General features: G+C 41.6%; 1 protein-coding gene across 1 annotated transcript in view; it reads right to left on the bottom strand.

The window, feature by feature from the left end:
- Positions 1–13036, bottom strand: part of ADGB (androglobin) — a 4124629-nt gene extending 4111593 nt beyond the window's left edge. The window contains exons 1-2 of the mRNA XM_044074542.1: positions 13026–13036; positions 11936–12092 (exon numbers count right to left, since the gene is read on the bottom strand). Of these exons, the coding sequence (XP_043930477.1) occupies positions 11936–12092; positions 13026–13036 (168 nt within the window). The remainder of the gene's footprint in view (positions 1–11935; positions 12093–13025) is intronic.
- Between the last annotated feature and the right edge of the window lie 654 nt (positions 13037–13690).

A 13690-nucleotide genomic window follows, 5' to 3' on the forward strand; every position in this document is an offset into this window, starting at 1 on the left:
CAAAACAACTCGGTAAGGAAAGTTGTTGAAGGCAAGGGAGATTAGTATATTAAGAAAAAGTAAAAAGGAATTACATAAAAAAATATAAAGTAGAAAAATTAATAAGCTGCTCACTCACTATAACCCACAAGGCGCTCAAGCAATCACAATCCCGACCAATCTTGAACAGCGTCAAAGAGATCTGAGGTATTGCAGTGGTTAGGGGCATTATGAGTAAGGGAGGAGCTTGAGAGTCAGGTCCTAGATTCTATAGAAAGTGGCCGAGTCAGATCAGAGGATCTGATCTGAACCCACTAACTGAGGAGCAAATTAAAATGACAACATCAGATTGTCTGTTTACCAGAATTTTCCTGAGACTGCTATTTTGTTTCTTGTCAAAATTGGATGAGAGGTTAGAGAATCCATTACAAAATTTGGAAAAAGGAGGGCTAAAAAACCTTAGAGATTTTCCATATCAGCTTTCCCCTCTCATCACAATTTTTGATAACCTTAGTAGCAGAGGGATCAAAAACTAAATCTCTATCCAGACAAGAATTTAAAATCTCATTTTCCCCATCATTGGGAGGTTCTGAAAATGCAGCCAGGTAACCCTCATCAAAACACTGCCAGTGGCCATAGCCCTATATGAGGTATCTACAGAGTCATATGCAAACTTCAAATAGAGTTGTCATCTGTAAAATGGACAATATTAAACCGTTTAAAGTAAATTTTTCTTCACAAGAAGAAACTGCAGTCAAAACATTCCTCATAACTTTCACAATTAGTCAAAATAAACTTTAACATATGAGCCTAACAATTAAAAATTATGAAAATCAAAGCTGCAGAAGCATACCATTTTCCCCATACTTACTTACACAATAATTTTCCATCCTTGTCAGAAAAGTGTTGGATTGGAGTTAAATTAAAGTTATGTACTCACCATAACTGTGCATCTGTGTTGTCCATTTTCATTCTTCCTTATCAAATGGTTCTCGGATCTGACCTTAGCTCTAACTTGGCCATTTTCTTTTAGATTCCTGGACCCGGGTCTTGAGCTCCTCTATTTACCCTCAATGTCCCTTACTGCCATATTACCTCAGATGAAGTTTGCTGCTGCTAAGTATTCCTTAGGGCACAAGTAACCATAATAATAATAAGAAACAGTATATGTGCATAATGGGGGCTAAAACTGGAAACAGTGGTTCCAAAGTACCTCATCAGGTCACTCCCAAGGAAAAAGGATAGGGGGAAGAAGGGTGTGAAGTTGAGGAAGAATGAACATGGACAACACAGATAGTGAGTACATAACTTTAATATCTGATGCCATTTTCATTCATTCCTCAATGAATGAGAAAGAGTCCCCAGCTACAACAATCTTGGGTGGCCCTCATGGAAGGATATTCTGGGGAACAGCAGAGCCAAAAGCAGCCCTGTTCCTGGAGATGATATCTAACTTGTAATGAGCAATAACAGTATGATAAATGGACAAGTGGCTGCAGTACAAATATCATCAATGGAAGCCCTGGACCAAAAAGCAGATGATGTAGCCATGTATCTAGCTGAATGAGCTTTTGGAGGTTTGGGTAAGGACAATCCTCTCAGAGAACAGACAAATGAAATACAATCTGTTATCCATCTGGCTAAGGTAACTTTGGATAGTGGTTTTCCAAACTTGTTTTTGGCAAAGGAAAGAAACAGTTGATTAGTTTTTCTAAAGTCTTTTGTTCTATGGAGGTAAAAATAAAGTTGCCTATGTACATTTAAAAGATGGAGCATGTATTCTCCTTTATTATCAAATTTTGGAAAGAAGACTGGCAAATTGATTACTTGATTTATATTTGACTCACAGACAACATTTGGCAAAAAGGAAGAGTTTGTATGTAAAGTCACTCTGTCTTTGTGAAAAATCAAATAAGGAGATTTTGAAGAGAGGGCTTGGAGTTCAGAAATTCACCTTGCAGGAGTAATAGCAACAAGAAATTTGTTTTCTATTGAGAAATTTTAGCTCTGACTTAACCAAAGGCTCAAAAGGGGAGTAAATTAAAGCTTGTAATAGAAAATGAAAATCCCAAGTGGAGTAGGATCCTTTATCAGAAGTCAAAGTAGCAGGGTACCCTTAAGGAATGCCTTACATATTTTAGAAGAGACTAGGGGAAAGTATTACCCCCTATGTGGTAATTAGAGATGGTTGCAAGCTTAACTTTTATGGTGTAGAAACTGGCATCACCTTGAACGATTGAAGCAAGAAATTCTAACACAACAGGAATTGGAGCAATAAAAGGATCAATCTTTCTCAGTTCTGCCCAATAGGAAAATATTTTGCATTTACTCTTATAAATTTTTCTCGTAGAAGGATTCTGGGGTGAAAATAAGATTTGGCGAACCAGAAAAGCTTGGACTGTCTAGCCATCATTAGAATTGGAGAAACCATGCAGTCAACCTGAGGCCTTGAATGTCTGGTTAAATCATCCCCGATGGATGTGATAGTAGACCTGGACTAGAGTCCAGTGTCTATGGTGGACATAGGAGATGAGACCATAGGAATGGGAACCACACCTGCTGAGACCAGAAAGGGGTAATGAGGATTACCTTGCTCTTCAACCATTGTGCTTTCTGGAGAACTTTCGATAATAAAGGGAGACAATAAGTGTAAAAGAGACTGGAGTGCCAAGCGTACACTAGATCATCTCTCGATGATTCCCCGTGGGGGAAGAGATTGGGGTAAAGAACCTGCTGCACTTGTTGTTGAAGACAGAGACCAAAAGGTCACAGTAAGGCTGACCCCATTGATGAGAAATGATTCACGTCACTGCATGATTGAGAGACCACTTGTGTGGCATCAGGATGGTCCTCCTGAGCTTGTCAGCTAAATCACTGGATTTCCCCAGTATGCATGTTGCTACAAGAAAGCAGTTGGAAGAGATTGCTCATTGCCAGAATCTTATTCCTTCTCTGCAAAGGGGGTAATATTTAGTTCCCCCCTATTTGCTGATGTACCAAACCACTGACATATTGCCTGTCTGGATAGCAATTGTTCCTAGAGGGAGAGAGTTCTGAAAAACCTGCAACACTAATAGGACCACTCTCCTCTCTAAAACACTGATATGCAAATTGGTCTCTTCTGGGGACCATGTGCTTGAACAGTCAATCCCAAGAAATGCGCCCCACACCCCAATTGTGTGGTGTCCATGGTCAACGTGGCCTCCGGGGGAGGAAGGATAAAGTTACATCCCTGACAAACCTTGTTGGACTGAATCCACCAAAGTAGGGAGTCTTTGAAACATCCTATAAAAGTTTCATGAGCCAGCAAAGGATGCCGAAGCACTGATCATTGTACTGCCAGGATCCATCGAAGAACTCTCATGTGAAGGCAAGTTGTACGTAGCAGGATGATTGCTGCAGCCATCAAACCTACGGCTTGAAAAACCAATCTTGCTGGAGGAGAGGGATGCTCTAGAATCTGTCTGACATGCAATCATAGTGTGTGAACTCTGCTTTGGGGTACAAACACGAACTGACTGACAGTGTTTAGGCGAGCTCCTATAAACTCCAAGACTTGAAATGATTGAAGATGGGACTTGGAAAGATTGATTGTGATCCCTAGGAATGGGCACAACTGAAGTAAGTAATCCCTGGCCTTCTCTATGAGATACTTGGTTGGTGCAGAAAGGAGCCAGTCATCTAAATGAGGAAACACTCTGAATCCGTGCAGTCTGAGATGAGCTGCCACCACTGCAATGCATTTGATGAACACCCTAAGTGTTGTTATGAGACCAAAGAGCAGGGCTCTGAACTGATTAATAACTGGCTCCCAGATGAAACAGCAGATATCTTTGAGAGTGGCTGTTTATTTTGATGTGATAGTATGCATCCAGTCATCCTTCTATAAAAGAGATAGAATGGACTGAACGGTGACCATCCAAAACTGGAAGTTCTTCACAAATTGATTTAGATTACTGAGATCCAGAATAGGTCTCAGGTCCTCTGTTTTCTTTCACACTAAAAAAAACCTTTAGTAAATTCCAAATGCTAATTGGTCTGGTGAGACCTCTTGGATGACTCTTTTTTTTTTCTAGCAGCTTTGGAATTTCTACAGCTGCCAACTCTCTCTGATTGGTTGGAATACCAGGGAGACATCTCTTTTGTGAAGGATTTTGTAAAAAGGAAATGAAATATCGTCTGGATATGATCCTTTGCACCCAGGAATCTTTTGTGATGGATATCCAGGTGTTTAGGTACAAGGATAAGTGCCCCCCAACTGCCTCCAGAGAAGAACAGTCAGGCAACCTTTCAGGAGAACTAATAGGGCCTGTCCAAGAAACAGTCTCAGAACCCTTGATTCCGCAGACCCCCCTTTGCCATGAGGATGGCGTCTTCCATTCGTATTTTCCCATGTGCCTTTAGGAGAAAAATCCCCAAGTGAGTCTTAAAAGATCCTTGACATTTTCAGAACCACATTTTCTTACCACCACACTGATTTCTGGAAAAAGATCTATGCACGGCAGGGAAACAGATTCCAAAAGCAGACAAGGCTTTTCCATCTTGCTCACTGCGGGAAAGTGTGTGCCCAAACAGGGAAATTTCATCAAAGGGAACTTTGATGAATGAGGATTTAAAGGAGTCCACAAAATCACACCATCTCATTCAAGCATGTCTGCAAATGGCTACGCCTGAACCAGCAGCCCATGAGAAGCCTTCAGCTGTGTGAAAAATAAACCTCATGGATGCATTTGATGTAGATTGTAGGGTGGCCAGTTGGTAGGAATAAGTTTTCTCTTTCTCTACTGACATGGATCCCAGGGTAGACTTAGAAAGTTCCTTTATTAAGTCTCTCTTTAACCTAGTAAAGTGTGCCAGGTAGTTACGTGACCACAAGCAAAGGCTGCTTAAGTGTAAATGCGCTTTCCATATCTATCCAACACCCTAGACTCTCTATTAGGAAGATGGACAGTGGAACTCTGTTCAGCTAGCTCCGTTTTGGTGGCTGCCGCAACAACCATAGCAACTACAGGGATTCCCTTATTCCAAAACTGCCTGCCTTTACAGGCTCCAAGGATCTTGTCTGGCTGATGGGGGAATGGTACTTTCCAAGCACCCAGCGGGAGACAGGTTCTATAGAATCACTCGTCGAGCAGGGTAATCCAAGAGGTAGATTGGCCAGACCCAGAGGTTTCTAGGAACACTGACTCTTCTTGGGAAGGGCTTTGGGAGGACCACCACCTTTATGGCACAGGATCTCTAAAATGTCTCAGAAGGAGACATCCACTAGTGGTGACCTTGCGGACCCTTCCCCCTCGTCAAAATCAGTGTCGTCAATCAAAAGATTCCTGAGTGGAATCTAAGTGCCTCCTCTTCCACAATCTCTTCCAAGGAACCTCTTCAGGGGGATGCTCTAACCAAGCAACAGAAGAAGCTCGAAGTTCCTGAATAGGAACTGCCAGAAGTCTCTGTGGATAGGGCAATGAGGCTTAGAACTCAAATTCTGATGGAAGAATGGGGATAGGATCCAAGGATGTAACAGTCAAAGAAGCCATCAGATGGGGAAAAAGCCCTCTCCACTACTTCAAAGGCACAGTGACCAGGAGAAGAAGAAACTAACCTCACCGGAGCTGAAGCTCTTGGCTCACCTGATTCTCCAATGCTCCCAGATCTCCCCTCCAAGGAAGGAGTTGGACCCAAGCTGTCCAACCCTGAGGCTTCAAGGGGAATTGACGGTTCCAAAAACCTGAGAGTCAAAGTAGTTCCCCCAGACTCGGCACCAATGCTTCACCTTCAAGACTTGTCTTGCTCATTGAGTATTGCTGCAGAACGAGTCAGGGAAACAGCAAGAATTGAAGAAGAAGGTGGAATCTTCGGATCTCACACTTCGATTCTCTGTAATCTTGGACCCAATGGCTCTGAAACTACAGGTCAGATCGAAGAAGGAGTCACAATCAGATGCAACGGTGGTTGAAGACTCAAGGATGCGATGGAAAATAGAGCTGGTAAAACCTCCATATGGATCTGCGCTCTAAGGAATTTCGTCATCATTCTGTCCACATCTGCCTCAGAAAGACTTCAGGAGGACCAGATTGAGGAAGAGGTAAAGGGAGGATGAGACAACTTTCTACAAGTCTTCAGAAAAAGGGAGATCTGAGCCTAGTAGACACCAGCTCCAAAGAAAAATGGGGACTTCAGATTCAAGAAGCTGTAGAGACTAGGACTGTCAGATCCAAGGATGTTGGATCCAACATTTTTTTAACTTTAGGAGGTGTCTGGGCTCTGAAGATTTCTTCTTTCTGGAGGGGGTTTGAGCCTGAACTAGAAGCTGTGGAAGAAGAAGAAGCAGGCAAAAGGCCTTTCAGGACCAATTTATTACATCTGTCACCAAAAGTCCCCAAGTTAAGTCAAGCACAGAATTCATAAGGCACTTCTAAATGGGAAGGGCATAAACGCACTCCATGTGGGCATCAGAATTAGGTATTTTATGCCGACAAGAAAGTGCACTTTTTAAACTCGGTAGGCTTCTCAGCCTGACATGTATCTCCCTGGACTACATGAAAAGAGACATGGAAGAGCTCTCCGATCTTGTAGCCCAGGCAGGTATGACCATAGCCTTGAGTAGCATACTGCCATCACCCAGAAGGATGTCGCAGCACAAGGACAAAATGATTAACTCCAACAATTGGCTAAGCTTCTGGTGCCATTCTAAAGGGATCCAGTATCTGTCTGCCTGGGATGACATGGTCGACAGACCATGACGCTTTGTCAGAGATGGCCTGCACTTGTCACCCATGGGATTCCGGATACTGGCTAGGTTCTTGCCGCCCCTGTAGTGTCTTTTTTAGGCAAGGTTCAAATGACAAATTCACCACCGTAACAGGAACAGGCAAGCAAATACTGAGGGTGATGCTACTCAATACTAGAAGTCTAAATCTCAAAATGCACTCACTCGGGGCACTCCTTAAAATGGAGAACATCAAGATATGTGCAGTGACTGAGACCTGGTTCAAGGCTCCAGAGAGCACCCCTGCACTACCAGGCTATAATTCATACCACACTTTGCGGCCATGTAACCTGGACCGAAACACCAAAGGTGGAGGTGTGTCCATATTCATTAAGGATATCCACACCTCCAGGCTAGTTGCTCAGCATAATGCAGCTGAGGTTATCCAAGTGCAACTAACTCTGGGCAAAACTGCAATCCAAATTGTAGCTTGCTAGAGATCCCCCACCATGCCCCAGGATTCCCACTCCTCGTTTCTTGATGTACTGGAAAATATTAGGGTTCAACCAAACACCCTAATAATGGGTGATTTCAACTACCCTACCATTAACTGGGAAAACTACTCATGTACCAACTCCTTTGCTCAACACTTTCTGGAATTCATAAACTCCAATGCCCTGGATCAACTTATCCACCCCCCCCCCCCACCAGGGGCAACAATATCCTAGATCTAGTCATTACTAACATGGGTGACCGGTGTTCCACACCTGAAGTCAACGCCTCATTGGTCCGATCTGACCATAAGCAAATTACCCTAGATATCCACATCCTGCCCCCACCCCCCATTAAGGAAACCGTAGTAAAGAATTTCTCCAATGCCATCTTCATGCTTCTTAAGACAGAAGTGGTGAATTTTATGACACCCAAGCAGATGGATAATACAATTACGACTACTAAATCCTACACAATTGCATCTTATAAGCACTTACACGAGTGCATGGATCGTGCTATCCCAAAAAGAACCAAGACGCTATCCTCCAAAAAAAGGAAGCCAATCTGGTGGTCCCCTGCCATAAACAAACTGTACAACAGAAGGAAGAAACTGTTACAAAAGAGAGTAAAATCCCATGAGTGGAGGAGCTCCCTGGTCAGCCTCAGTAAGAAGCTGCGATTCCTGATAAAATCCTCCAAGGCTAGTTATGAAAACAAAATCGTCACTGATTCTAAAGACAACCACAAAGCATTCTATAGCTATGTCAAGAATCTCAATGGCAACACTCAGATTTGCTCTGAGTTACAGCACAATGGCACTAAATATACAGACCCAACTGATATTGCCAACATCCTGGCAGATAGGTTCAGTGCTAACTTTACCCCCCTCTCACCCCCTAAAGAGCCCATCTCTATACCGGAAGAATGCAAAGTTCTTGTAATCATGGCTACACAAGTAAAAACCACACTCCCCAAAGTCAAGAACACAGCATCCATGGAACCAGACAACATCCCAGGCTGCGTTCTACACGAACTACAGAATGAACTGGCACCCCACCTAAGTATCATGTTCAATCATAGCCTCACCTGAGGCTTTGTGCCTGCTGAATGGTGCACAGCAACAGTTATTCCACTCCACAAGGGGGGGGAGCCATTGCTGACCCCGGGAACTACTGCCCCATTAGCCTGATGAGCCTGGTCTGCAAGGCCATGGAATGTATCATCATGGAACTTATAAACAAAGACATTGGTAATCTCCAAACTCTGGACCCCACCCAGTTCGGGTTTCTAAAAGGCAGATCATGTCTTCTAGACTTGATAGACTTCTTTGAACCAGTCACCAAAGCCGTAGACAAGGGTAAGATGGTTCACACAGCCTATCTAGATCTTGCCAAGGCTTTTGACACCATCCCCCACTCTGGAATTATAGATAAACTCACTAAACTAGTTATAAATCCATATGTCACAAGATGGGTTGCCAACTGGCTCACTGACAGAACCCACACTGTGAAAGTAGCAGATTCCAAATCCGACTTCAGACCAGTGACAAGTGGAGTACCACAGGGTTCAGTTTTGGGTACTCTCCTGTCTGTTATCTACTTCTCTGAAGTACAGCCCAACACAGAAGGTCTTTGGCTAACGAAGTTCATAGATGACTCCAAACTAGGAGCCATAATCAAAACTCCTAACGATATGGACATCCTACAAAAGGGCCTCACTAAAACATGCCTGGTGTCAAAGCCATGGCCTCAAGCTCAATGCCAAAAAGTGCATTGTCATCCCCTTTGGTAAAAACTCTGTACCCATGAACTACAACATAGGTGGTAGTATACTTAACACCGAAAGTGTGATAAGAGACCTTGGGACATAGGTGAACAGTAGTCTCTCATTTGATAATCACATCACCACAGTAGTCAGGAAATCCTTCTACATGGCACACCTCATCACAAAAGGTTTCTCATCCAGAAAAAAAGAGGTCATTGTATCCCTCTTCTCATCACTCATTAGACCCATTATAGAGTACAACGCTCCTTTTGGTTTGTACCTCACAAGACATCTACAACAACTGGAAAGGCTGCAGAAATACCTCACAAAGAGGATTACTGGCCTCAAACAGATGCCCTACGCAAACCGTCTCAAGAAACTCCAGCTTTACTCCATTGCATATCGCTTACTCAGAGGTGATCTCTGCCTAACATACAAAGCTATGTCCAACCCAGAGCTGTTGGACATGCTCCACTTAAAGAAATCCCAATCCCTCCGAGCTACACGCTCTAGGGACCTAAACCTTGTCACCACAATAAACAGAACATGCCGGAGGGATAGATTCCTGTCCCAGAGACTTCCCACAGTCTGGAATAAACTACCTATCTATATCAAACAAAGCTCCTCATTAGCACTCTTCAAAAAAAATCTTGATGATTGGATGGGAAATAAGAAATTCACCCCGGGGATCACTTCTGTGGCTCTGCTTGACAGTGGCACAGGAAAATAAGTTTCTTGGGTGGCAAAAGTCAGGGTACCTGTTTGGCTGGGCTTGTATAGGCCCCAGGGCAGATAGCCTAGTACCTACCTATGAACCTATGAACCTATACCAACAATAAACAATAAACCAGATACCAATACCTAATATATATATATATATATATATATATATATATATATATATATATATTTGTAAAACAGATTGAAAGGAAGTTTAACAACAACGGTAACAAAGATTAACTTAGAAAGTAAGGTAAAAAAAAGGCCAATACCAAGTATGGTAAACAAAAAAATACCTTTACAAAGCAGAGAAAAAGGAATAGAAAAACCCGAAGGAGTAAAGACAGAAAGGGTCATCTAAATAAGTGATATACTAAAATGTAAAGGAGATAAATTCTATTTTTTTACTCCCAAAACCTCTAAAAGGCAATCCAGAACTCGAGAGAATGCAATTCTGGCCGAATTGTTAGAGCAAATGAGATCTGAGGTAATGCAGTGGTAAGGGGCATTATGGATAAAGGGAGGAGCTCAACAGTCAGATCCAACAATCTAAAAGAAAACAGTCGAGTTGCATCTGAGGTCAGATCTAAGACCCATTCATTCATGAATGAATGAAAATGACAACATCAGATCTAAATGTTTAGCAGTAGTATGATTAACTAAAGCTGTGGCTGTTGGGTCAGGTTTGAGAATAGTGTACAAAAACGTAAAAGACTGAGGAACTTCATGCAATCTATCTGCCTTTTTAGGGCCAGCAGGCTGTCAGGAAAACTGCAATGAAAGTTCTAGAAATTCCCATTTTAATAGTTCATAGTATTTTTAGAGGGACTGAGAAACCTCTGTAGTCTCCAACTGAAACATTGACACATTATGGAAATAGTCTCAGAGAAAGAGAAACCCCTACAAGAAGAATCAGATATTGTACTCTGCTCTGAATCTCAATCAGAAATGTGAAGAGAACAAAATGCATCTGTCCCTTTATCTTCCTGTCCAGATTCAGTAACCTGAATCTCTTTATGAAAAGATGCATCCCTTTCTCTTTTACCAGATGCCACCCTACAAAAAGGATCATTAGCCTGAACCAGACATTGAGATAGATCTAGTAAACTATTCCTGTATAAAGAAATCTGAGGAGAAACTAATGCATGTTTAATTTTCTGTTTCTGTTTGACAGGAAAAATGGGGACAACAGAGTTTTTATTGACAGCAGCTGCTTTCCCAGGGATAAGCATAAAATTTTGACTAAACAGAGAAGCCTTCCCCATTTTCCCTCTCCCAGGACCTGCAAGGGTGTCGGTCTCTTGCCAACTGAGGATATCCCACCAGCCACACAGGATGTGGCTAACTGCCAGTCCATACTGGCTGTAGGTGCTACAGCACAGGGATCCATGGAAAAAGGTGAGTGATCTGAGGAACCAGCTTTGGACACAGTTGAGTCACCTACCTGCAGCTGAGGCAAATTGCTAGCCTGCTGTGGTGGCAAAGCTGGTTTAACATTTTTTTTTGTGGCTGGAAGAAGGACTGATCATGGAACAGGTAGTTTGTTCCATGGTCAAGCCAAATATTGTGGAACTTTCCATTGGAAAACAAGCACCATAAGCTGGTAAAAATTAAAAATTGTTATAGGTCTATTTGTTCCCACAAAAGCACAGTAAAAAGCATTTTAATACACTTTGATAGCCCCCAGAAATGAAAATAAGCACAATTTTTCCACAGGAAAAAAAATGCTTTTCAACTACTTTTAACTAGTTTTAAACTTACAGAAAAAAAACTGTGCTCCCATTTAAAAGTACAGTTAAGCCTTATGACTGTCCATTAAAACACACACTCCTAGATTAAAAATAACTTTTCTAAGCAGGAATGTACATTAAAACAATACATTTTTATGTGAAAGGTTCCTTCCCAAAGGAAACTTATCTGCCCAGCAATGGAACCGTGTTAACTGAATGTCAAGTCTCAGAAGTCCAGAGAGGAGTACTCTTCTCAGCATCAGGAAAGCTGGTCTGCTGTTATACCCTACGCAGGTTGTATTCCATAAAGCTTAGGCCACTGCAGTAGTTATCAATTTGAAGAACACCAGATATTCAATTTATCAGTATGGGCTTATTGATAGTAGATCCTGCCTGATCAACATAACAAATGTTATAATTATGCTGCCACGTCTACCATTTTCTACTGCTGCCTATGTTGACACACACAAATATATGTAATATATTTACACACACACATTTACAAGTAACAGTTATGTAAATCACTTGTTTGATAACAACTTACAAGAATGGGGCTTTTGTTAGATTTGTCTTTTCCCATTTTTCCTCCATCCCATTTCTCAGCATTAATATCGGCTTCATTCCATTCAGGCCATATAGGATATTTTCCTTTCTTTGGCTCATTTACGACTCCAGTAGTGCTGGATACAAGAGACGATAACCTGCAGAAAATACCATGTGACACAAGTTTAAGACAATTTTTTTTTTTTTTAAGGAAAAAAAACAGCATTCAAATTTGCACTGAAAGACATACATAAAACAAAACTGCCTTGCACAAGCTGTATTGTTGTCATTGCTATGCTATAAAAATAATGACATTTTTACAAAACAGCTGTGATTCCATGTCAGAAAAATATTGTAAGGTACATGGACTCTGCTGTCCAAAGGTAAACAAAACAACAAAATATAAATAAAATGATTTTTTGTTAAAAACAAACAAGAACTGCTACCTAGGTTACAACAGACTTGTACTGTAGTTTTCTTATGTGCTATGCCTCGCGCACAAATCTCCTTATGCCATCCTCCTAACTAAAAATAAAACCACAAAAGAATTTTTCTGCAAGCATGAAGACAGCCTAAATTCAGACAGGGTGAGCAAAAATCTTGATCCTACCTTTAAACTATTAGAGTCAGTCATACATTTGTTGTCTGTGCTGAAATGGAGTATTAAACTGTTGTTGTTGTGTCTTTTGGCTTTTCCCAGTTAGGGATCGCCACAGCGGAACTCCGATCCGCTAATGATTGGTAGTTGATTTTTACGTGCCGAGTTACCAGCCCTGATGCACAACCTTCAACGAAGGTACGCCCATTCACGCATGTCTCCACGCAGAAGTCACTCTAGCTGAGAATCAAACCAGACAGCGTCTTACTGTGAGGCGACAACGCTACCGCAGCATCACAACCTCGGTGGAGTATTAAACTGTAACATTCTAAAATACATTCTAAAATGTTACTCCACTACTTGCAACAAAGGCACAAAGCAACCTGCTGTTAAAATTGCTACAATGCCATCTGTGGCGAACCTGCAAATGATCTTTAAGGAACTTTGGGTGATCAGAGATGAATTCTGGGAAGAACTACTTGAATTAATTTACTTAGTGGCCATTATGAAAACCATGTTTAACTGCATCACTCACAGTTTTGCCTAAAGGACCATCTACAAATCTCCTAGAGCAAAGCATCTTCCAGCACCTTCAAAACAACAATCCCTTCTACGAAAGCCAAATCTTGATAAGAATTCCATTATCAAAGTATGAAGAATTTTAGAATCCAAAAGAGGATAAAAGAATCTGACATCATAATATACAATAAGCAGTTATTTTAAAAGTAGAATAACTATTATCAAGCTGGATACCGATGTAAATGAAAGCTACATTCTTGCCATAATAACAGATTTTCATGAGGAGGTCCAGCCTCATCAACAGCAAGACAAATGCCAATAGATGTTAGGCAGCTCAGCATTTGAAATTTTTTCAAGCTACTTACCCCCTCCCCTATTATCCATAATGTTCTGTAAAATATTTTCCTCTCCAGATCTTAGTCATATCATGCAAAAGTGGAACAAAAAGCCATAACAATAATGATGCCTAGACCACTCAGCAAGATAGAAGGGGGTATTTTATAAGGATGGGCCTGCTCATCCAGATCTCTCGTTGTGTTAAGTGCAAAATTTCTACATCTAGAATAAGGATTTCTAACCTCATCACTAGCAGGACAGACTCCAAAACGTATCCTCTTGGATGAGTCACCTTCATGGGAA

This window comes from Protopterus annectens, chromosome 1.part0, assembly GCF_019279795.1.
Source record: "Protopterus annectens isolate FY-2018-M chromosome 1.part0, PAN1.0, whole genome shotgun sequence".
Taxonomy (NCBI): domain Eukaryota; kingdom Metazoa; phylum Chordata; order Ceratodontiformes; family Protopteridae; genus Protopterus; species Protopterus annectens.